This window comes from Cottoperca gobio, chromosome 16, assembly GCF_900634415.1.
Source record: "Cottoperca gobio chromosome 16, fCotGob3.1, whole genome shotgun sequence".
Taxonomy (NCBI): Eukaryota; Metazoa; Chordata; class Actinopteri; order Perciformes; family Bovichtidae; genus Cottoperca; species Cottoperca gobio.
In genome coordinates, this window is record NC_041370.1 from 15,312,020 (window position 1) to 15,332,834 (window position 20,815).

General features: G+C 40.3%; 1 protein-coding gene across 2 annotated transcripts in view; it reads left to right on the plus strand.

Moving 5' to 3' along the window:
• Positions 1 to 20,815, plus strand: part of cdkal1 (CDK5 regulatory subunit associated protein 1-like 1) — a 227,723-nt gene that overhangs the window by 48,620 nt on the left and 158,288 nt on the right. For both annotated transcript variants that reach the window (XM_029450878.1, XM_029450879.1), the window contains one exon: positions 16,543 to 16,639. In XM_029450878.1, coding sequence (XP_029306738.1) covers positions 16,543 to 16,639 — 97 coding nt within the window. The remainder of the gene's footprint in view (positions 1 to 16,542; positions 16,640 to 20,815) is intronic.

The window sequence follows — 20,815 nt, forward strand, 5'->3', positions numbered from 1 at the left end:
TCTCTCCTTCTGGCGAGTCAGTCTCATGTTGTATGAGCTTTAAAGCAATGAAGGGGTGCTAAATCCCTCAGTGGGGGGTTTGTTGGACTTGTCACGCGATTCTCACACTTCTCAGGAAACACTGATGTCTTATTAAGAGATGAGGATGCCAAAGAGGCTTGGATTGAACAGCTGGAAAAGGATGGAAGAGGCTTTACATTTCAATAGACGGTAACCATAGGATACTTGAAAAGATATTCCCGACTTTGTCATTTATGATGGATATTATTCTTTTCGCATTAAACTCGTATCTCCTTAGTGTTTATGTATGTGTTAAAGGGGAGACACCTCACCACGACAGTGAAGTGACTTCAGCGAACAGGTTAGGTGCTAGTTTGCTCCGACAGAGCGGTAGCCACAGGACTACAGCTATCCATCCTCCCAGTAAAACGATCAAAGCTGAATCAGTAACACTTACAATTCAGCTAAACAAGCTGTATATTATATGATGGGAAATATTATATAGAGAGGCCTTTTACCACCAAATGATAAACAAAAACTTATCATTTATTGATACAACACTGTCATCAGTCTGTCATACAGAACCTTCAGGCTGTTAATTAGAGCAGACGTCAATAGTACCATCGCAGCTTTTTTCTCATTTCATCAATAAGGCTGAGTGGCAAAGATTCGTGTTTCACCAGAAGATGACTCAAGTCACAGCAATGCATCATACCATGGGTGTGATGCAATGGGCAGCTAGATCACATCGCCAACTACCTATTAAGCGTCAGTGACAGACTTGGACAGTATGTGTGTGGTACAATATGTGACACGGACGAGGCCGGGGAACTGAAGACGGAGGCAAAAGAGAGAGTGAAGCAGGAGTGCAAGATTGAGAGACGATGTCAGCTGTCAGCTGTAATAAGAAAATGGTGAAATATGTTGAGACGGGAACTCTCTTCAGGAAGCTGACAAGACCTTGTTGGTTTTATTTGTTTTTATTATGCATTATATTTCTTTTAGGAGAGGGCTGAAGATTAGTGAGTGATGGTGGTTGTAATGCTCATTATGTTGATAAATCTACAATGACCCTTTGGAAAGGTCTTGTTGAAGAGGTCAAAGGTCACTTAAAAGGTTTTGGAGATCATGCCTCTCCACAGCTAGTGATGAATCACCTGGATGTCTCTGTGGTGCTTTGCACATACGTGTGCATGCGTGTGTGCCGGAGATTCATTGATCAACGAGACTTAGTGTTTCGGACACATACACAGTGTGTTTGTTTTTGATTGGTTAAGTTGTGTATAAAATGATGATTTATTCTATGTACAGACACATTTTACAGATTATAATAGTGAGTTTCAGGTTCATAGTGCTCAGATAATATGAGCTGAAGAAAGTGGCTGGTCCTGATCAATAACACGAAATGCTCCATTTGGTATGAAGTTATTTCCCTTGATATCCCCGCTGCCTGTGCGCCTATGGAAGTGTGTGTTTTCGCCTTCAGGCATTTGGGAGGCCAGATCTTATCCTCCCCGGACCCTTCTTGACACTGTTGTGACAGGAGAGAAATGAAGACCGACACGCACAAATACATGCACACTTGGGCTTTATTAAATTCACAAATTTCTACCTCATTGCTTTAACAGCTGATTCAATCTTTCCTTTCCCTCACTGTTCGGCCTTTTACAATTAACATTTTACCTTTCCTCATTATCTCATTTTTTGAGTACCTCTACCATGCCTTTGTGCCTTTGGGTGTTGGGCGCAGGGAGAGACATTCAAACAACTGTCATTTCTTTCTTTCTGTTGGTTCAGTTGTTTCTGCTGTTTTCAGGTAACCAATCATTGTTTGAGAGTCCTGCTCCATTGTAGCACTGAACAGTGAAGAGTAAGTGGAACAGTACCAGTACTGTGGTCTGTGGACAAAGAAGTCAATTTCCTGCAACAATTCCACCTTTATTATTGGTATGGAAAAGTAGAAAGAAAGATTAACAGTGCTGATGAAGAGCACAAATAGGATATGAGTGGGAGATCTATTCGAGATAAATCAGAGCTACTCACTCATAGAGATGGTGTCACGGTGGGGCTAAAAAGAGGACGTAAGCTCAGTCCACACAACAGGCAGGTTGCAAACAAAGAGCGAGCTTTAATAAACAAAGCTGAATAGTACACACTGGTATAAAACAAAACAAAACAAGGAAGCAGGCTAAGGTAACACCAGGATCAACAGGGATATACACAGAAGGAACGACCACACCAGGTACCTTGACGATGAACCATCAAGGAACAATGGGACACACAGATGTGTATAAATACACAAATAACTAATCATAAGAACAGGACACAGATGGAGGGATGATGGAGCAAATCAGGAAGAGAAAGGTTGTCTCAGTCGGTTGTCAGGCCTGCAAAATTAATCACAGGTTATTGTGTATCACACATTTTTGTTTACACGTTCAATATTTGTTTTATACAGGCTTAGATTGTCAGTCACCTATAAAGTCCCATTATGGTTTATCAAGCTGCTCTAAAGCATGGCCAGTGACGGCATTAATGGACAAAACAGAACTTTGTGTTACTACATTGAGATTTACAGTTTCCACAACTTGCTGTTCGTTGCCGTGGTGAGAAGTATGCAAAACAATAGAAGAGTTGTCTCAAGTTGTCTTTTAACTTTAATAAGCAAATGCAAAACTTGAAAGTTGTCCCAACTACCAATATGACATTACTGAGCTTATGCTTCATTTTGATGTATGATTATTTACTGTGTTCAGATCGTGTTCATGCCTGGCTTCCACCTGGATCTGTTTGAGTGGGTGCAAATCAATAAGCTATGACAATCCAATTACTATTCCTCTGTAGCAGAGTGTAGAGCGTGTCTGAAGGTAAATGTGCTACTTTAACACTTTACCAAGAAGAAATAGGTTTAATTTATTATATATTTACATGTATTTAAGGATGGATGTCCATTATAAAGTGCAAAAGTAAAATGATTGATCTGTTAAACAGACAAATAATAATTATTGCTTTTTTAAAGTGATATAGGCTTAGTGTAGCCTACATCAGACCAGTAACTGATTCACACCCAATTACAAGGCACATTTAAGCAAGCTTAATTTAATGTCATTTATAAACTTAACGACATTATTATACAATTAAATAGTAGATTATAGAGTTTTTAGAAATTGAAAGAACCCTTTATTTTGTCAGGTGAAGGCAGATTTGGAACTTGTCCAGCTACAGAGGCACTAACCCACAAGCTAGAAAAGAAAACACTGCACATCCCTTGATCTGTTCACCTGTGCACAGTACTCACACACGCACGTACTCACACACGCACACTTGCTTTTAGAATGGTCTTTAATACAAGTCTGATGACCTTGATGCCTTGGCAACACTGCTCTCAAATGTTACAGCAATAAGGCACACTAGATTTAATTTTGCAGCTGCAGAGATAATGTGTGATAGATGAAAACAAATTACAGTGGAGGAGAGGAAGTAAGAAATGAGAGATAAAAATATGGATGAAATGTAGGAGTAATTGACAGTAGGGTTATTTTGCTTCCAATTATTGAAAGCAGAGGACCCACCAGAGTAATTTCTATTCTAGTTTAATTGAGTTTAGTTATTTGAAGCAAGTAACATATTCCTCATTTAGGAGTAGTTAAAGGAGCGAGACGGTAGAGAGAGGTGGATTTTGATGCGTTTCCAGGTGCTCTGGCTATCTCCTGCAGGTAATCTTTCTCCCAGCAGGTGATGACAGGCTTTTACAAGGTCACACCATTACATCTCTCTGTCTATCATCCTCACTCCCTCCCTCACTTATCTTCTCTCCATGTTTGCACCGTCGCACACTCTAGAGACTAGTTTTCCAAACTTTCACTTAATTTTTTTCCACATGCCATTTCTCTTTGTTGAAATGTTGATGTACATTTTAATTCATCAAGGGACGGCTCATCATATCATACATCTCAATTTAAAAGCATGTAAGCAGTAATTACCCTCGCCTCATCTCATCTTTCAATAAATAAATAAAAACATGTTTGATGAGCCAGTTAGTCAGTTAAACGTCTGAATTGGTGAATGAATTGGTTTGGGGTCTCGGTGGTTTGACATTGTTATCCAATGGAGGCAAATGTCAGTGTGAGATGTAGCTGATGTGACAGATGGCATATGGAGAGTACTTCACTGACCCTCTGTTCACCTGTACACACACACACACACACACACACACACACACACACACACACACACACACACACACACACACACACACACACACACACACACACCTGCTGATCCATCTCTCAATTCCTCTCTCTTGCTTGGTCATATTTGTCTTTCATGTTTGGACTAGTTTGACACACTTTTTCTTTGAAATAAAGGAGGCTGTAATGTACTGATTCACTTGTGGGTGTGGGTGTGTGTGTGTGTGTGTGTGTGTGTGTGTGTGTGTTTTAAAGCCCGGGAGACTGACCGACTCAGGTGGCAGGTGTGTGTGTGTGCGTAACAGCCAGCATACCAGCTGCCGTGTTCCTATCAAGTATCTTTAGTTACTCACAGAGGGATTTGACACTGAACTGAAACCCTGTTACACTGAAACATGATCAGCCTGGATCTTTTCACCAACAGACAAATACACTGTGGGCACAACAAACTTGGGCATACACACAAATTGCATAAATGCATATTTACCACGTACTCATGCACACACACAGGTTGCCCCGCACTGAGTTGAAAGGCTTCAACTTCTGTTTCACCATGCGGTTTCTACATGCCTAGTCATTTATTAATAATGCTCAACTGTAAACAGAAAAGGGAAAAGCCAAGCATTAGGGGTGTTCGCCGAAGGAGCACCTGTAAGCTTTTGGCGTTTTCCCTGTTGAGGTGTGAATGCTTTTCTAGCTGGTGTTAGCTAAATGATCACTGACCTGGACATGACTGAGCTACTGAGATACTTTATACTAGCTGCACGTTATAAGATGACATTCTCTCCCTCTGAATGAGTGTTCTTATTCTCCATGCACCTCCAGGGATACAAGTGACAGCTGAATCATTTGAGAAACTTTACAGTAACGCATACACACTGATGAGGATACAAACACTCCTTTTGAAGTCTCTCTCAATGGATGTCACATCCATACTCCATGTGTTAAAGTATAGAGACGTGTTTGATATACATTAAGTCATGCAATATGACAGTGAGAGATTTTGACCTTTGCATGCCTTATGCTTATACCCCCAGGGGGAATTTTAGAAGCGATGCACACAGTGGAAGAGAAAGGATAGGAGTAGAAACAGATGACAGCATGAAGGGTCGGTCAACTTTGAGAAAGAGGAAGATGGAGAAGAAAGAGTGAAACCAAAACATATGGTTTGAGGATGAAGGAGGTAACATAGAGAGGTCACATTCATTGTCAGATGATTGTTAAATAGAACATTTTGCCTGAGGAACAATCAAAATGTATGACAATACATGTCCAAAAAGATAATCTGTGTGGTCATCTTTTTGTGATTTATGTGCAGCATCTCTGTGGATGTTGATGACGTAGTCATTAAAGCATCTTTATTTAGGAGGGCTTGTTTCTAATTTGACTTTAACAGAAGATGGAAGGCGTGCTGCAAACAAGCCAAGAAGCTATTTCACAAAACAGTATTTAGAGTGACACAAGCCCAAGGCTTACTACTTGGCTATAGGTACATATATGAGCAAATAATGATGGATGCACGGAAATGTGCACATCAGGATGCCAACCTCTGTAAGGCATGGGGTTGGTGGGCCGTTGCCTTAATATACCCGGGGCAGTGCTTAACCTCTGAGGTGCTGTAAACAAATAGACGGCTGGATATGGAAGGAAGTAATATTGCTTTGGGGAATCAGGCCACATGTGGCATATAGGCTACTGTGCATTCTCTGGCTGCCCGAATACCTATATACAGTACCACAATGTTTTCTCTCTGTGCCATCTAGACACGTGTTGTAAACTGTTATGTCGTACAGTCAACTTGTACTTTATTCAGTGATTTGCTTAATCTTTATTTAAAATCACTCCGAAGCGTTAAGCTTCTTGATTGCAACTTTTATTGAATCACACTTCTGTGTCTTTGAGGTTTTCATCGGTGCAGCAATTTTTTGCAGATGTACACTATACTTCATGTTCTAATAAGAATTTGACTGGAATTATGCGTCTGTTTCATATCTTAAAACTCCTTGTTAACCTTTAACATATTTAAGTGGAGATATTGTCCATGGCATCTTCCACATTTACCTTCCGAGTGGTTACTATGATGGTTCTGCAGGTGAAAATGATGTTAATTGAGCATTGGATGCAACGCATTTTTCAATGCCACGGAAAAGCAAGGGAATTGTATTTATATAGCACAATTTATACACATTGGCAATTCAAAGTGTTTTACAAGTGAGCCGATAATGGAATTCATATAAAATGAAACTAAACGTTGAAGTAGAGATCAGTTAAGAAATAAACCACGTGAGAATTGTTGGGTTTTCAGTCTATATTTGAAGCTGGCTACAGTACGAGAAGCTTTGAAACAATCAGAAAGTTGGTTCCAGAGCAGAGCAGCTAAAAGCTGCTTCACCATGTTTTGTCCTGAGAGTTGGTATTACAAGCAGCATGGTGTACTGCTGAAACATACCCTGCCCCGTTTAGTGATTTAACAAGCAGCAGTGCTTTAAAGTCAATTCTGTGACTCGAGGACTTCAGTATCCGAGTAATATGGTCAGTTCTTTAGGTTTTTCGTAAGAACTCTTAACGGCTGCATTGTATACTGTTTGAGGGTCTTTTTAAGAAGGCCTGTGAAAACAACCCAGTTGTCAACCCTGCTGGAAATAAAAGCATGAACTAGTTTTTCATGTTTTGACATAAGTTTGGCTACATTTTTGAGATGGTAAAAAGCTGATTGAATTATTGCTTTCACATGTCTCAATTAAAATCCGAACATTTGAATTTGTACCTCAATGTGGCTTAGACAGAAACTGAACGCTCTGTCTTCAAATAAAAACTCATTTTGATGTAACATATAAATGTTTCATTAATGTGACTTTAGTACTCAAAAGTAACATTTTATGTGTGTTGTAGCTCAGAAAACCTGGATCTTTATTGAACATGATCTTCACTGATTGAAAATATGAAAAGGGGAGAAGGAGAGAGATGTAATAAATGCAGTCCAACAAAAGAGACTGAGGCAACTCTATTCATCCGTAACGAGACAAATATTCACCATCTCTCTAATAAGCCAAATGTATTTTAAAAATCACCTCCTCATTCTCTAAAGCCTTTTTTCTTCCAACAATCCCGCCCCCCCCTTCTCCTCTCTTCTCTTTTCTAATCTAATGAACCTTGCCTTGAACCTTCCTTTTAATTGGTGTCGACTCAGATGAAAAGAGTACGCGCGGAGGAGGGAAAAAAAATCCTTTTTTAAACTTTCCATAAATTAATTTTTACCAAGTAAGGGGTCCTGCATAGCAATTTAATCAGACAGTTTGCTTTGTGCACGCTGCATCCTCTGTTTTTAAAGGAATGTTATTTAGAATAAATAAGGCACTGTGGTTAAATGAGGAGGCCTTTTAGAGGGACTGATGAGCCGCTGTGGAGCCACTTCAGGCTGTGTCGGGGAGGAGACATCAGCCAGGGAAATTAACAGGCTGAATAGATGCTTACACTTTTTAGCTCTATAATGAGGCTCCCCGAACACACGTACTCCTGTACATGCGCTCACATATCTGCTTTCACATGCATGCTCACATAGCATAAATAACTCACGGCGCACCAACTCAAATTAACATAGATGTGTCAAAAAAAAAAGAAGCACAAAGGAACAAACAAAAACACACATTTAGGAAATAAACTGAAATACAAAAAAATGTGTGCAAACATTTTAATTAATCTAATTTTAAGAATTAAATTGAAATATCTCACAGCTTTTCTTATTTTATTTAGTCTTTGTATTAACAGCTAAACACAGTAAGGCCATATATTTCAGCCGTTATAGCAAAGGAAGGTGGCTCAGAAAACAATGAGGTTGCAATTTGTTGGATGAAAATAAGAACAGTTACATTAATCCATAAGCTATGCAGGAGCTTCAACACTGCTTGTACGATAAAATAGTAGATGTTTTGCAATGTTTTGTCTTCATTGCACTGACCTCACAGCTCAGTTAAGTGTGCAGGGTATCATGGTTTGCTGCTGCTCGAGCCTTAGTGTCACAGGCCAGTACTGCTGCCTCCTGCCGTGCCCACTGGAAATGAATGCTACCATGCCACGCAGACAAAGCAAAGCATGAGTCTGTGAGGTTTTGTATGCAGTTGTCAATGCATACGTACACGCATACAGTACAGACCCTGTTCTCATATGCGTCTCCACAGTTAACTCAAAAGACGCTGTCTATCGTTTGAGCTGTATCACATTGAGTAATATCACACTGTACTTGTTTACAAAGCCTTGTCTCGAGCTGCCTTTCTTCATTTACATATTCCAGCAATGCATTCCATCTGGAAGTTCACAGCACAGGGACATCTTACAATAAGATGAAAGACATAACTTGCAAACTTGAGTAATTTCTTTCTCTTCTTAACACAACAGAATGGACAATCATTAAAGGTTACTAAAACCTTTTGGGACAGATTTTACGGGTTAAGATGAGATGCAGCTTTGCAATTGCTACTTGTTAGAAAGGTGTAATTATTTGATCTTTGTGTTGTCTGGGAATCAAATCACATTTTGATTTGCAAAGATGGTCGATGCGGTCCAGTTCACTGAGCATGTGCCGTTCCACTTTTCCAAATCCTTGCTTGTAATAATTTATGACCTTAAAACCAATCACGATTGTTTATGCTTGGACTAATTTTGTGTGAATTCATTCAACCAAGAATGTCCTTTCACCTTTGTCATCCTAGCAAGGATTTCCCTCTCGTGTCCACCTCTGGAGCAAAGCAATTGTACAGATGCACACAAACATATACACATACAGTGCACATGCATACTAACGCACTTTTATCCACACAGGCAGACAAATGCATGTATGCTGTACTAGGCCTACACACATCTCAAACGTTTTCAGTTTGATCCACATGAAGCAAAAGGCCTCATGGGGAGTGGCTGTGGCTCTGAATGATAAATGCCTGTGTGCCCTGTGACCTGCCACACTAACACAACTGTCTGACCCAGACACTAGTATGTGTGTGTTTTTAGATGTTTACATTTAATGCAGGAGAAAACTCTTAATATCCTCATGTAGGTGTTTTCTTTAGCAGCACAAACCCTCTATGATGTACAACAGTCAACTTATAAGACTGACCCTACTGAAACAATTAGCACTGTCCAATTTTCCAAAACTTAATCTGCAAATAACTTCCTACATTGTTTTAAATAATCACATGATTCTATTTTGGAAAGTACCTCCGACCACTTAATGGTGAGCATTTAGTTCCATATGTTTGTGTTTATTATAACCCAGCAGTTGTCTCTTCACAACAGCCTCCGGCTGAGGGGTTGTTCCCATAACAGCCTCTCCTATAGAAAGTAGGCTTTTGCATTAGAAATGGGACTCATGGGAATCTTTCCCAGATTCAGCTTTGGGGTTCCACTCTTCGTGATTCAGTCAAGTGCTCATCTCTACAACTATTCCCTGCACATATGTGTGTCGGAATGTTTGCGTGGGCCTTTTCAATTGCTCCCCCTTTTTTTCTTTTTTTTTTATCTGCATTTTCTTTATTATGAACCATTGAAGCGGAGAATACAACTCATTTACAGTAATGCAATATTTATCACACATTCAACTCATTTTTACAAGACAGATGTCATCCATTTCACAGCACTGGGCAGGTGTGGGAGGCATTTTTTAAAAGGCCATAATCTGAAAGCCTTGCATTTCTTCTGACTTGCCTTTACTAGGCCCATGTTGACAATTGGCCTGCATCCTATCTCTGATATACCCGAAGGCCATGTGAGCTAGCCATAAACTATCCGTGTTATAGGTGTATTGATTGGTCAACAGATTGCCTATATCCTGTAAAACGAAGCTCTAACCTGAATGTCTTATGAAGCCACGTTGGTAATAATTGTGGAAAACTGAAAACAAGTCAAGTTCTTTCCCCCGCCCACTTCCCTTATGGTTGTGTCACCAAGTGTTTTGGGGCATGGTATGGTTGTGGTCAAAGATCAATCTCGCTCTTTCTGATACTAAGTCTTTAAAAAATGTAGATTGAAAACAATGTGTCAAGAGAGGCAATCAGGCCTTTGCAACGTGTGTTGGGTGCTTAGGCTGTTCAAATCTATATTGTCTTCAACATCACTTACCACAACTCACTTTTATAGACCTTCTTTCATGTAATTATCTTGCATTGATTAAACTAGACATCCTGTCTCTTGCTTTTTCTATTTTTTTTACCTTGCTTTTGTTTCTTCTGCTTTCAGCTTTTTGTCTCCCTTTTAATTTGTATCTCACTCAGTGTCTCTTTGTGGGCATCAGCTCTTGCTATCCTATAATACACAACAGCAGTCAGAATGTGTGTGTGTGTGTGTGTGTGTGTGTGTGTGTGTGTGTGTGTGTTGTGTGTTTGTGTGTGTGTCTGCGTGTGAGAGAGGGAGATCCAAGGGGATTCTGTAGCTTTTCCTCCCAAACCCCTCTCTCATCCCTCAATCACAATCCTCCTTCACAGCCTCCGAGCTCTCGTCCTCTCGTCCTCCCCCTTCATTTCCTTTGAGTCCTGTTGTCATCCTTCCTGTACCTCTCCCCACTTGGTGATGAAGATGTTCTCTTTGGCAGTTTGCTTTTTTCCTTCCTTTCACTCATCGTCAGTTCTGACTCCCTTGTTTCTCACCCCCTCGACATATTCTACTCCCCCTCTGTATTTAGATTTTTGAAAAAGTGCATGCTTCACTTTTTTTATTTTTTATTTTCTTATACAAACGTTTTTTGTTTTAAGCTATCGCCGGCACATTTGCAATGATGTTTTCAAAATATCAATGTTGATTAATATGCACTGTCCCACACTGGGAAATTTAGACATAGATGTATTTAACCTATCCAAGTATTGGGATGGAAACTTTAATAAATACAGTTGTTTAAAGACGTTTTCACGACAATATAAAAATAGATATTAGAGAGGGAATTATAACCCTAATCTCTGTTATCATGACATCCCTAATTGTTACGGCCTCTGTTTATTGTTCTGTGGTTGAATCAGGAAAGCTAGCAGTGACGATCAGATTTGTCGTCATATATATTAAAAACATTATAATATACATTTTTTATTTTCTTAAATATTTTCTTCATATTTGATCATCTTACTGTTAAAACCGCGGCTAACATACAGTGTGATTGATTAGACACCTTTACTGACGTGTCCCTCTGCTTCACCTGTCATGTTTTCCTGCTCTTTATCCTCTAACCATCAACTTCTTCCTGTTTTACACACCTGCGTCATTTCTCTCACATGTTTATGAAGATGTTCTTTTGACAGTTTCCTGTCAATCACAGCTATGCATGTCTCCCCCTTTTTTTTTTTTTTTTTATCTCAGCTACATCTCCTAGAGACCCCTGGTATAGTACATTAACAGCTTTCATTTAGTTTAGTGTGTCTGCCGTCAGATCCCACAGGCCCAGAGTTAGCTGCTGTTTTATTTATACTGTTTGTATTATGACAGTTTGCCAGTACACTTATTCACAGAGGAGAAGCTGCATCCTCCATCAGAGTAACACCGTGTGTTCTCTCCACATTCACTCACTCTGGGCTGTCAGTCATTGATGGAGATATTTCTCCTTATGTTAAAAAAACACACAGGAAAATGAAAACAAACATTACAGAATTTAAACATATGTTACAGCCCACCCAGCAGATACAAAAAGGGAAAGCATTGTAATGGATTGTAATAGCCATTGTGAAATTAAAATTGCGACAGTGTCCAACTCCAAGTAGGAGAAGTTTGTCGAAGTGGAAGATTAAATACATTTGGTCTCTCTCACTCTCTCTCTCACTTAATCACACTCCCACACACTCGTGGACACACCAGCTCACATCTTAATTACTGAGGCTTGATGGGTACTTAACCTTGCCCCTTGCTGCTTATGCAAATGCAGATAGGTCAGGAATGTGCTGATTGGCTGGCTCGCTGTCAACTCAGCTAGAGTGCAGATTCGAGGATGAGGGAGAGGAGACTGAAGTGCAAGGACAGGGGAAATATGGGAAAGCAACAACAGAGAAAGTTGGGACATAATGAAAATAAATGTTATACTAGAATGGGTTTTAATGCGGCAGTTTTGCTGTAGAAAATAGCAATAGGTCATTGTGTTGAACAGCACACACTGTAGATATGTACATCTCAGCTACACAACCTTTCCTCATTTCTTTTACCAGTATGACCTCATCCTTTTAAGCAACATGTTTGTTAAGGAGCATATGGCTAGCTCTGTGTGCTCTGTGTTTGTAATGAGCTCATCCTCTTCCCCCCTATGTAGTTATCTGTATAGGGCTGAGGGTGTTTAGCAGCAGGGAGAGTCATTGAGATGACACACACACACACACACTCACACTCACACTCACACTCACACTCACACAGTACACAGCTGCTAGCCTGTTTTGGATGTTCTCCACTTGACAAAACATTGTGCTTCAATAGATGAGTTTCCAGGTCTTTGTGCCTCGAATATGTGTTTATATAGGAACGGCCTTGTGTTCTGAACAACGTTGTTACCTTTGCTGGAAACACCAGGCACTCTGAACACAGTGAAATAACAGGACATAACAAAAATAAATCAATGTGTTAATATAAAACACGGTTTACTATATAAAAAATAAATGACCAAAGTTTACAACAAATGATAAATGTGAATATATTCATATCTTTTATAATGTTGACATAGACAGCTTTTTTTTGGGAGGTGAAACATTTGTTATCAGCATTGTGGCTCATTTATATGATGATGTCACTACATTTCAGTAGCAGTAGTGAATGGTGCTATACAAGACTGTAGAGTGCAAAGTAAGGGCCTCTCTTTCACTTCAGGTTTTGTTGTGGGAAAGTTGAAGAGGCCATTATATAGGTCATGCAATGTGGTGCATCTTAATGCCTTGAGTTATATTTACAGCAAGGGGCTTCTCCAAGTCAACCTGATCAATTCAGTTAGACATTAAGTCTGCTCTAATTTGACTGATTCCCTGTGTCCACTCAGCTGTTAAAAACCAGTATGCACAGCACTTCTCCCTACCATACGTGCATACCACAGAGGTCATACATGTATGTATGGACTACTCTAGGCTTTTGCCTATGCTTCTGTGACCATTGGTATGTACAGTATGTTCAGAGCATGTGGGTGTTCGGACTCTGCGTGTGGGTGCGTGTGTGTGGTCTTGAGGCTATGGAGAGCAGTAACGCAGAGTTGACAGGCGGCCGCAGAGATTTAGGGCGAGGTGCCAAGGAAGCCAAGACAACACGTGTGTTCACATTCACGCATGCACGCACACACACACACGCACCTCGTCCTCTGATCTCGGGGGGCATCTGCTCTGGTCCGGGTCACTGGCAGCGTGCGCTCAATCGGGCTCAAAAGTATCACCACGGCAACGGCACCGCATAATCCCATTCCATCTCATCCCATCCACGAACTGTGTGCGACGTGATTGGCCTGTTCCCCCTGGGGCGCCGAGGCAACGGCTCAGGCACTGTCTGCTTACTCGCTGTGTCAGCTATGGCTCTGAGTCTGTGGGCGTGGAGCGAGTAGCGCATTAAAGGAACGTTTGGAGCATTTTGGCAAGAGACGGTGTGAATTATGCAGACGCACCCCTACTGTGAGTGTGTGTGTCTGCGTGTGCAGTGCTGCCAGTGTGAGTACTTGATGAGCAAAAGTGTGGGGAGAAAAAGCTACTCTAAGCAGACTATATCCCTCTGTCTCACTTCACCAAGTCTTAAAAGTTTACGTCATTGTTTACTAGTATCATCATATTCCACTTTCACATCCCGTCCTGTCTTTTTTTCAAGGTGTGTTTACACACCTGGAAAAGATAGTCACAGCGACATATTATGTGTTACCGTCTATAAAAAAGGTAAAAAGTTAGTGGGTAAAACCAGTGAATTTACATGCACAATAGAAATGTGCTTTGCTGAAGATGAACAGAATTGCTGTTTCTCTGAATGAGCTGTTAAAACAGTTTTGTATGTGTTGAGGCATCATATCCAACAGGCTTTCTTCTTTCTTCATGTTTCATCTTTTTTGGCATCTTAAATGATTTGTTGTTACCTTCTCAACATGTGTATGCTAATACAGAGTTAGATTGAGCCGTAAGGATGAGAAGATTCACTAAAATAACCCTGAATAATACAAACGGCTCTGAATAATCACAATAATCATAAAAACACTTTATTCCTGCCTTTATCTCTCTTCCCTTCATTCCTCCACTCAATGTTCACCAACTTTAGCTTTAAGCTCTCCCTCCCTTCCTCATTCACATGTCAATGTAAGCCGGCTTTGAATTGAGTTGTCTACCTTCACTTTTCTCTCTCTCTCTCTGTCTCTCCTCACTCTGGTGTCTCTCACACCCCCTCCACCTCCACCACTATCTCTTTGTTTTGCTGAAGAATACAAACATAGTCTGAATTAAAATGCAACTGACAGTTTGCATCCAGTTTCATTGCTCCTCCTCCTCCCACAATTCCTCCCTCACTTACATGCCCCCCCCATCCCTCCCTTTCCCTCTTGCTCCAGCTGTCAGGAGGCTTCATTATTAAAGATTCATGGCGGAGTCTGGGCAGCTCCTCCAAAAGCTTTTGTCAGACGGACCGAGTGTCTCAAATCTCACTGCCACTAACTGGAGGTGACATAAAGACTCTCATAGATCCACATGCACTCAGGCACACTCAGGCACACACAGGCACACACACACACACACACAGCACACACACACACACAGACATAGACACAGGCACACACACACACACATAGACACAGGCACACACACACACACAGGACACAGACACAGACACACACACACAGACACAGGCACACAAGCACACACACACACAGACACAGACACACACACACAGACACAGGCACACACACACACACACACACACAAGCACACACAGGCAGACACACACACACACACACACACACACTCTCATTGTGGTTTGCTTCACTTTTTTATTTATTTAATCTGTCCAGTCGTTTTTTTTTTCCCAAATCATCTTGAAAGTGGGATTCTTAGTGCTACTTTTCTTTTCTAATAATAAGTAATTGTAAAACACCTTATCAGTGCTTACTCTCTTGCCAATGACAACTTCACGCCTTGCCTAACTGTTAATGAATGTTGTCAATATTTGACACTCACCAGTTTTGGCTTTGTTATATTTTTTGTCATCAGAAGTGATGGTGACCTATTTTGGCAGAAAAACAATGTTATTAATTTAATTATTGGTCTACTCCCCTGATATCCTCCCACAACTTGTTAACGATAACTTCATACTTGTTATAATATGCCCATCTAAAAAGAAAAAAAGGTTGCCAATCATAGTAGCCCATCTCCTTGGCTTTCAGTCCTTTGAGCTTACAACACTGTACAACACTACAGAGTAGAATGGAGTTTGTGCTGATGGATGAACACATGTTGATCAAAGCTATTATTTCTGAGACATTGTGATGTGAAAGATAACGATTTATATAAATATGACTAATCTCGATTGTACCCCATAACATAATTAATTGTTTTCATTTGAACAATTTAGAAAATAAATCCTGCCATACCTCTGTTTGATATATAGGACATAACAAACCACATTTGCACCATGGGAATTACCTTGAGTCAATTCTTCTCTTGGAAATTTCCACAGGGAATAGTTTACATACCACCAGGGAAAACAAAAAGGCTCTCTCTGTAGTAGGAAACAACGTCCAAAGGCGTGTAACATGATGTCCCTTTGCCACACACACCATTACTGACATAGTAGTATGTGCTACTCCATGTGCAACCAACTGGCCCTGTGCCTTGTGAAACTGTCAACACTACACTTCAGAGTGTTTTCTGGCTCATTTCCTTTTAATACAGATAATAACAAATCCAGTCAGCCTTTCCTGATTGATATTGCTTCTTAGGTGTTTTTATATTTGATACATTATGCAGACACACTCTGTCATTGAAGGCCATTGATGTGTGTGTGTGTGTGTGTGTGTGTGCGCATGCTTCTCAGCACCATCGAACAATTATATCTTCATTAATGCCTTAGGAAAATAGATGTTCAAGTACCTCTGTGTTTATCTGAGAAGAGCAATTTTCATTTTGAAAGATTCTAGCTTTAGCGTCAGTTTTGGAGATGTTATAGTGAAGTTCCCATTTTACATGCACATACTTGGTCACATGGTGAAGCCTTTAACAACAGCCTTTGAGACAGCGGTGTGCTGCCAGCAGTCTTTTTGTAATATATCTTTTTGAAACTTGGTAAATCAGAAACATTTGTCTGGAATTGTGCAATTTATTGATGCAAAATGCCGTATTATCTACTAATGTTAATCTCCTCTTCTATCTTTTTCTTTGTTTTGTTTGCATAGAAAAGCCCAGGAACTGCAGAAAAAAGTTGTAGTAGCAGGTTGTGTTTCTCAGGCTCAGCCACGAATGGACTACCTCAAAGGACTCAGCATCATTGGGGTATGTATATGTGTGTGTGAGCTTTGACTTACTTATATGAAAGGGACAATCTGAGTAATGTAGAGATTCATACAGCATATACCGTATGACTGTGTGTGGCCCTTTTCTTTCTTTGTGTGTCTAATGGACAACCTTTTGAGGAGTACACGCACGCACACAAACAGTTACAGACGGTTTGACCTGTCATTCACCTGGCTGCCAACCTGCTGTGTCCGTTCAATTGTGGCCTCCCTGCTGCTTGGTTGATCAATAGACCTCCCAGAGAGACACGACTAAGACGAACATGGTGGGAAGTAGAAAAGAAGGAAGAATTTATGATGGATGAAGAAAATTATAGGGAGCCTGACATATTCAATGGTAAGAAAGAAAGCGTAGTGTATAGGGAAGATAAGTGCCAGAGGACACAGGAAAGAAAATGAGTGAAACAACAACTTAACAGTGACAGCATGGACACCCGTTTAAGGATCTGCATACTACCTGTTGATCATCATCATCGTTGATTGATAAGAGTTTAGACACCAAATTGAAGTGTAGCAAATCATTTACCTCAGTACTTCATATGAACAATGTTTTAAAGACAACTAAGCTATTACATTTCCACCCATACCCCTATAGTGCAGGTATGATTAGATTGTATGGCAGAGTCATCTAGAGTCTTAAATCTAATGCATACCATGGAGAGTTTATCTAAGATACTTGCACATTTAATCTTAAAGCTTTGTTACGGGTGAATGTAAAAGTTTTTATTGTCAGTTCGATCTTGAATAAACAATGTGAATTTATTCAAATGTGCCTTGTAGTTCAGCAATGTGTAATGCAACATCTTGTGTGCCACACATAACAAAGATTAGGACAACTAAAGACGTCCTGCATGCCTACAACTGAATAAATGAAGATATGAACATATATGGGTGCATTACTTTGTTCACTCCCTGCTCACAGAGAACCAAGCTTTGCCTTCTAAATCACCACAGAAAACATTGATCTTAATTTCCCATCATTCTGAATGAATTTTCTTCATAAAAGAAAAACTGCCTCGTTAAAAATGGCGATAATTAACGGTCCAATATCCATAGTTGCTGCCACTGTCTTAAAAATAGTGGGTTGGGTGACGGGGGTGTCTCAGATGTCAGGTTAAATATCCTTTACTATAAAGAACTTTCATATTCCACTTTCACATCCCGTCCTGTCTTTTTTTCAAGGTGTGTTTACACACCGGAAAAGATAGTCACAGCGACATATTATGTGTTACCGTCTATAAAAAAGGTAAAAAGGTAGTGGGTAAAACCAGTGAATTTACATGCACAATAGAAATGTGCTTTGCTGAAGATGAACAGAATTGCTGTTTCTCTGAATGAGCTGTGTAAAACAGTTTTTTGTATGTGTTGAGGCATCATATCCAACAGGCTTCTTCTTTCTTCATGTTTCATCTTTTTTGGCATCTTAAATGATTTGTTGTTACCTTCTCAACATGGTGTATGCTAATACAGAGTTAGATTGAGCCGTAAGGATGAGAAGATTCAATAAAATAACCCTGAATAATACAAACGGTCTGATAATCACAATATCATAAAAACACTTTATTCTGCCTTTATCCTCTTCCCTTCATTCCTCCACTCAATGTCACCAACTTTAGCTTTAAGCTCTCCCTCCCTTCCTCATTCACATTGCAATGTAAGCCGGCTTTGAATTGAGTTGTCTACCTCACTTTTCTCCTCTCTCTCTGTCTCTCCTCACTCTGGTGTCTCTCACACCCCCTCCACCTCCACCACTATCTCTTTGTTTGCTGAAGAATACAAACATAGTCTGAATTAAAATGCAACTGACAGTTTGCATCCAGTTTCATTGCTCCTCCTCCTCCCACAATTTCTCCTCACTTACATGCCCCCCCATCCCTCCCTTTCCCTCTTGCTCCAGCTGTCAGGAGGCTCTTATTAAAGATTCATGGCGGAGTCTGGGCAGCTCCTCCAAAAGCTTTGTCAGACGGACGAGTGTCTCAAATCTCACTGCCACTAACTGGAGGTGACATAAAGACTCTCATAGATCCACATGCACTCAGGCACACTCAGGCACACATAGTCACACACACACACACACACACACACACACACCAACCACACACAGGCACACACACCACACACAGACACACACACACGCCCACAGACATACACAGGAACACACACAGACACAGACACCACACAACACAGACACAGGCACACAAGCACCACAACAACAGACACAGACACACACACACAGACACAGGCACACACACACACAAACACACACAAGCACACACAGGCAGACACACACACACACACACACACACACTCTCATGTGGGTTTGCTTCACTTTTTTTATTTATTTATCTGTCCAGTCGTTTTTTTTTTCCCAAATCATCTTGAAAGTGGGATTCTTAGTGGCTACTTTTCTTTTCTAATAATAAGTAATTGTAAAACACCTTATCAGTGCTTACTCTTGCCAATGACAACTTACGCCTGCCTAACTGTACATGTTTATGAAGATGTTCTTTTGACAGTTTCCTGTCAATCACAGCTATGCATGTCTCCCCCTTTTTTTTTTTTTTTTTATCTCAGCTACATCTCCTAGAGACCCCTGGTATAGTACATTAACAGCTTTCATTTAGTTTAGTGTGTCTGCCGTCAGATCCCACAGGCCCAGAGTTAGCTGCTGTTTTATTTATACTGTTTGTATTATGACAGTTTGCCAGTACACTTATTCACAGAGGAGAAGCTGCATCCTCCATCAGAGTAACACCGTGTGTTCTCTCCACATTCACTCACTCTGGGCTGTCAGTCATTGATGGAGATATTTCTCCTTATGTTAAAAAAACACACAGGAAAATGAAAACAAACATTACAGAATTTAAACATATGTTACAGCCCACCCAGCAGATACAAAAAGGGAAAGCATTGTAATGGATTGTAATAGCCATTGTGAAATTAAAATTGCGACAGTGTCCAACTCCAAGTAGGAGAAGTTTGTCGAAGTGGAAGATTAAATACATTTGGTCTCTCTCACTCTCTCTCTCACTAATCACACTCCCACACACTCGTGGACACACCAGCTCACATCTTAATTACTGAGGCTTGATGGGTACTTAACCTTGCCCCTTGCTGCTTATGCAAATGCAGATAGGTCAGGAATGTGCTGATTGGCTGGCTCGCTGTCAACTCAGCTAGAGTGCAGATTCGAGGATGAGGGAGAGGAGACTGAAGTGCAAGGACAGGGGAAATATGGGAAAGCAACAACAGAGAAAGTTGGGACATAATGAAAATAAATGTTATACTAGAATGGGTTTTAATGCGGCAGTTTTGCTGTAGAAAATAGCAATAGGTCATTGTGTTGAACAGCACACACTGTAGATATGTACATCTCAGCTACACAACCTTTCCTCATTTCTTTTACCAGTATGACCTCATCCTTTTAAGCAACATGTTTGTTAAGGAGCATATGGCTAGCTCTGTGTGCTCTGTGTTTGTAATGAGCTCATCCTCTTCCCCCCTATGTAGTTATCTGTATAGGGCTGAGGGTGTTTAGCAGCAGGGAGAGTCATTGAGATGACACACACACACACACACTCACACTCACACTCACACTCACACAGTACACAGCTGCTAGCCTGTTTTGGATGTTCTCCACTTGACAAAACATTGTGCTTCAATAGATGAGTTTCCAGGTCTTTGTGCCTCGAATATGTGTTTATATAGGAACGGCCTTGTGTTCTGAACAACGTTGTTACCTTTGCTGGAAACACCAGGCACTCTGAACACAGTGAAATAACAGGACATAACAAAAATAAATCAATGTGTTAATATAAAACACGGTTTACTATATAAAAAATAAATGACCAAAGTTTACAACAAATGATAAATGTGAATATATTCATATCTTTTATAATGTTGACATAGACAGCTTTTTTTTGGGAGGTGAAACATTTGTTATCAGCATTGTGGCTCATTTATATGATGATGTCACTACATTTCAGTAGCAGTAGTGAATGGTGCTATACAAGACTGTAGAGTGCAAAGTAAGGGCCTCTCTTTCACTTCAGGTTTTGTTGTGGGAAAGTTGAAGAGGCCATTATATAGGTCATGCAATGTGGTGCATCTTAATGCCTTGAGTTATATTTACAGCAAGGGGCTTCTCCAAGTCAAC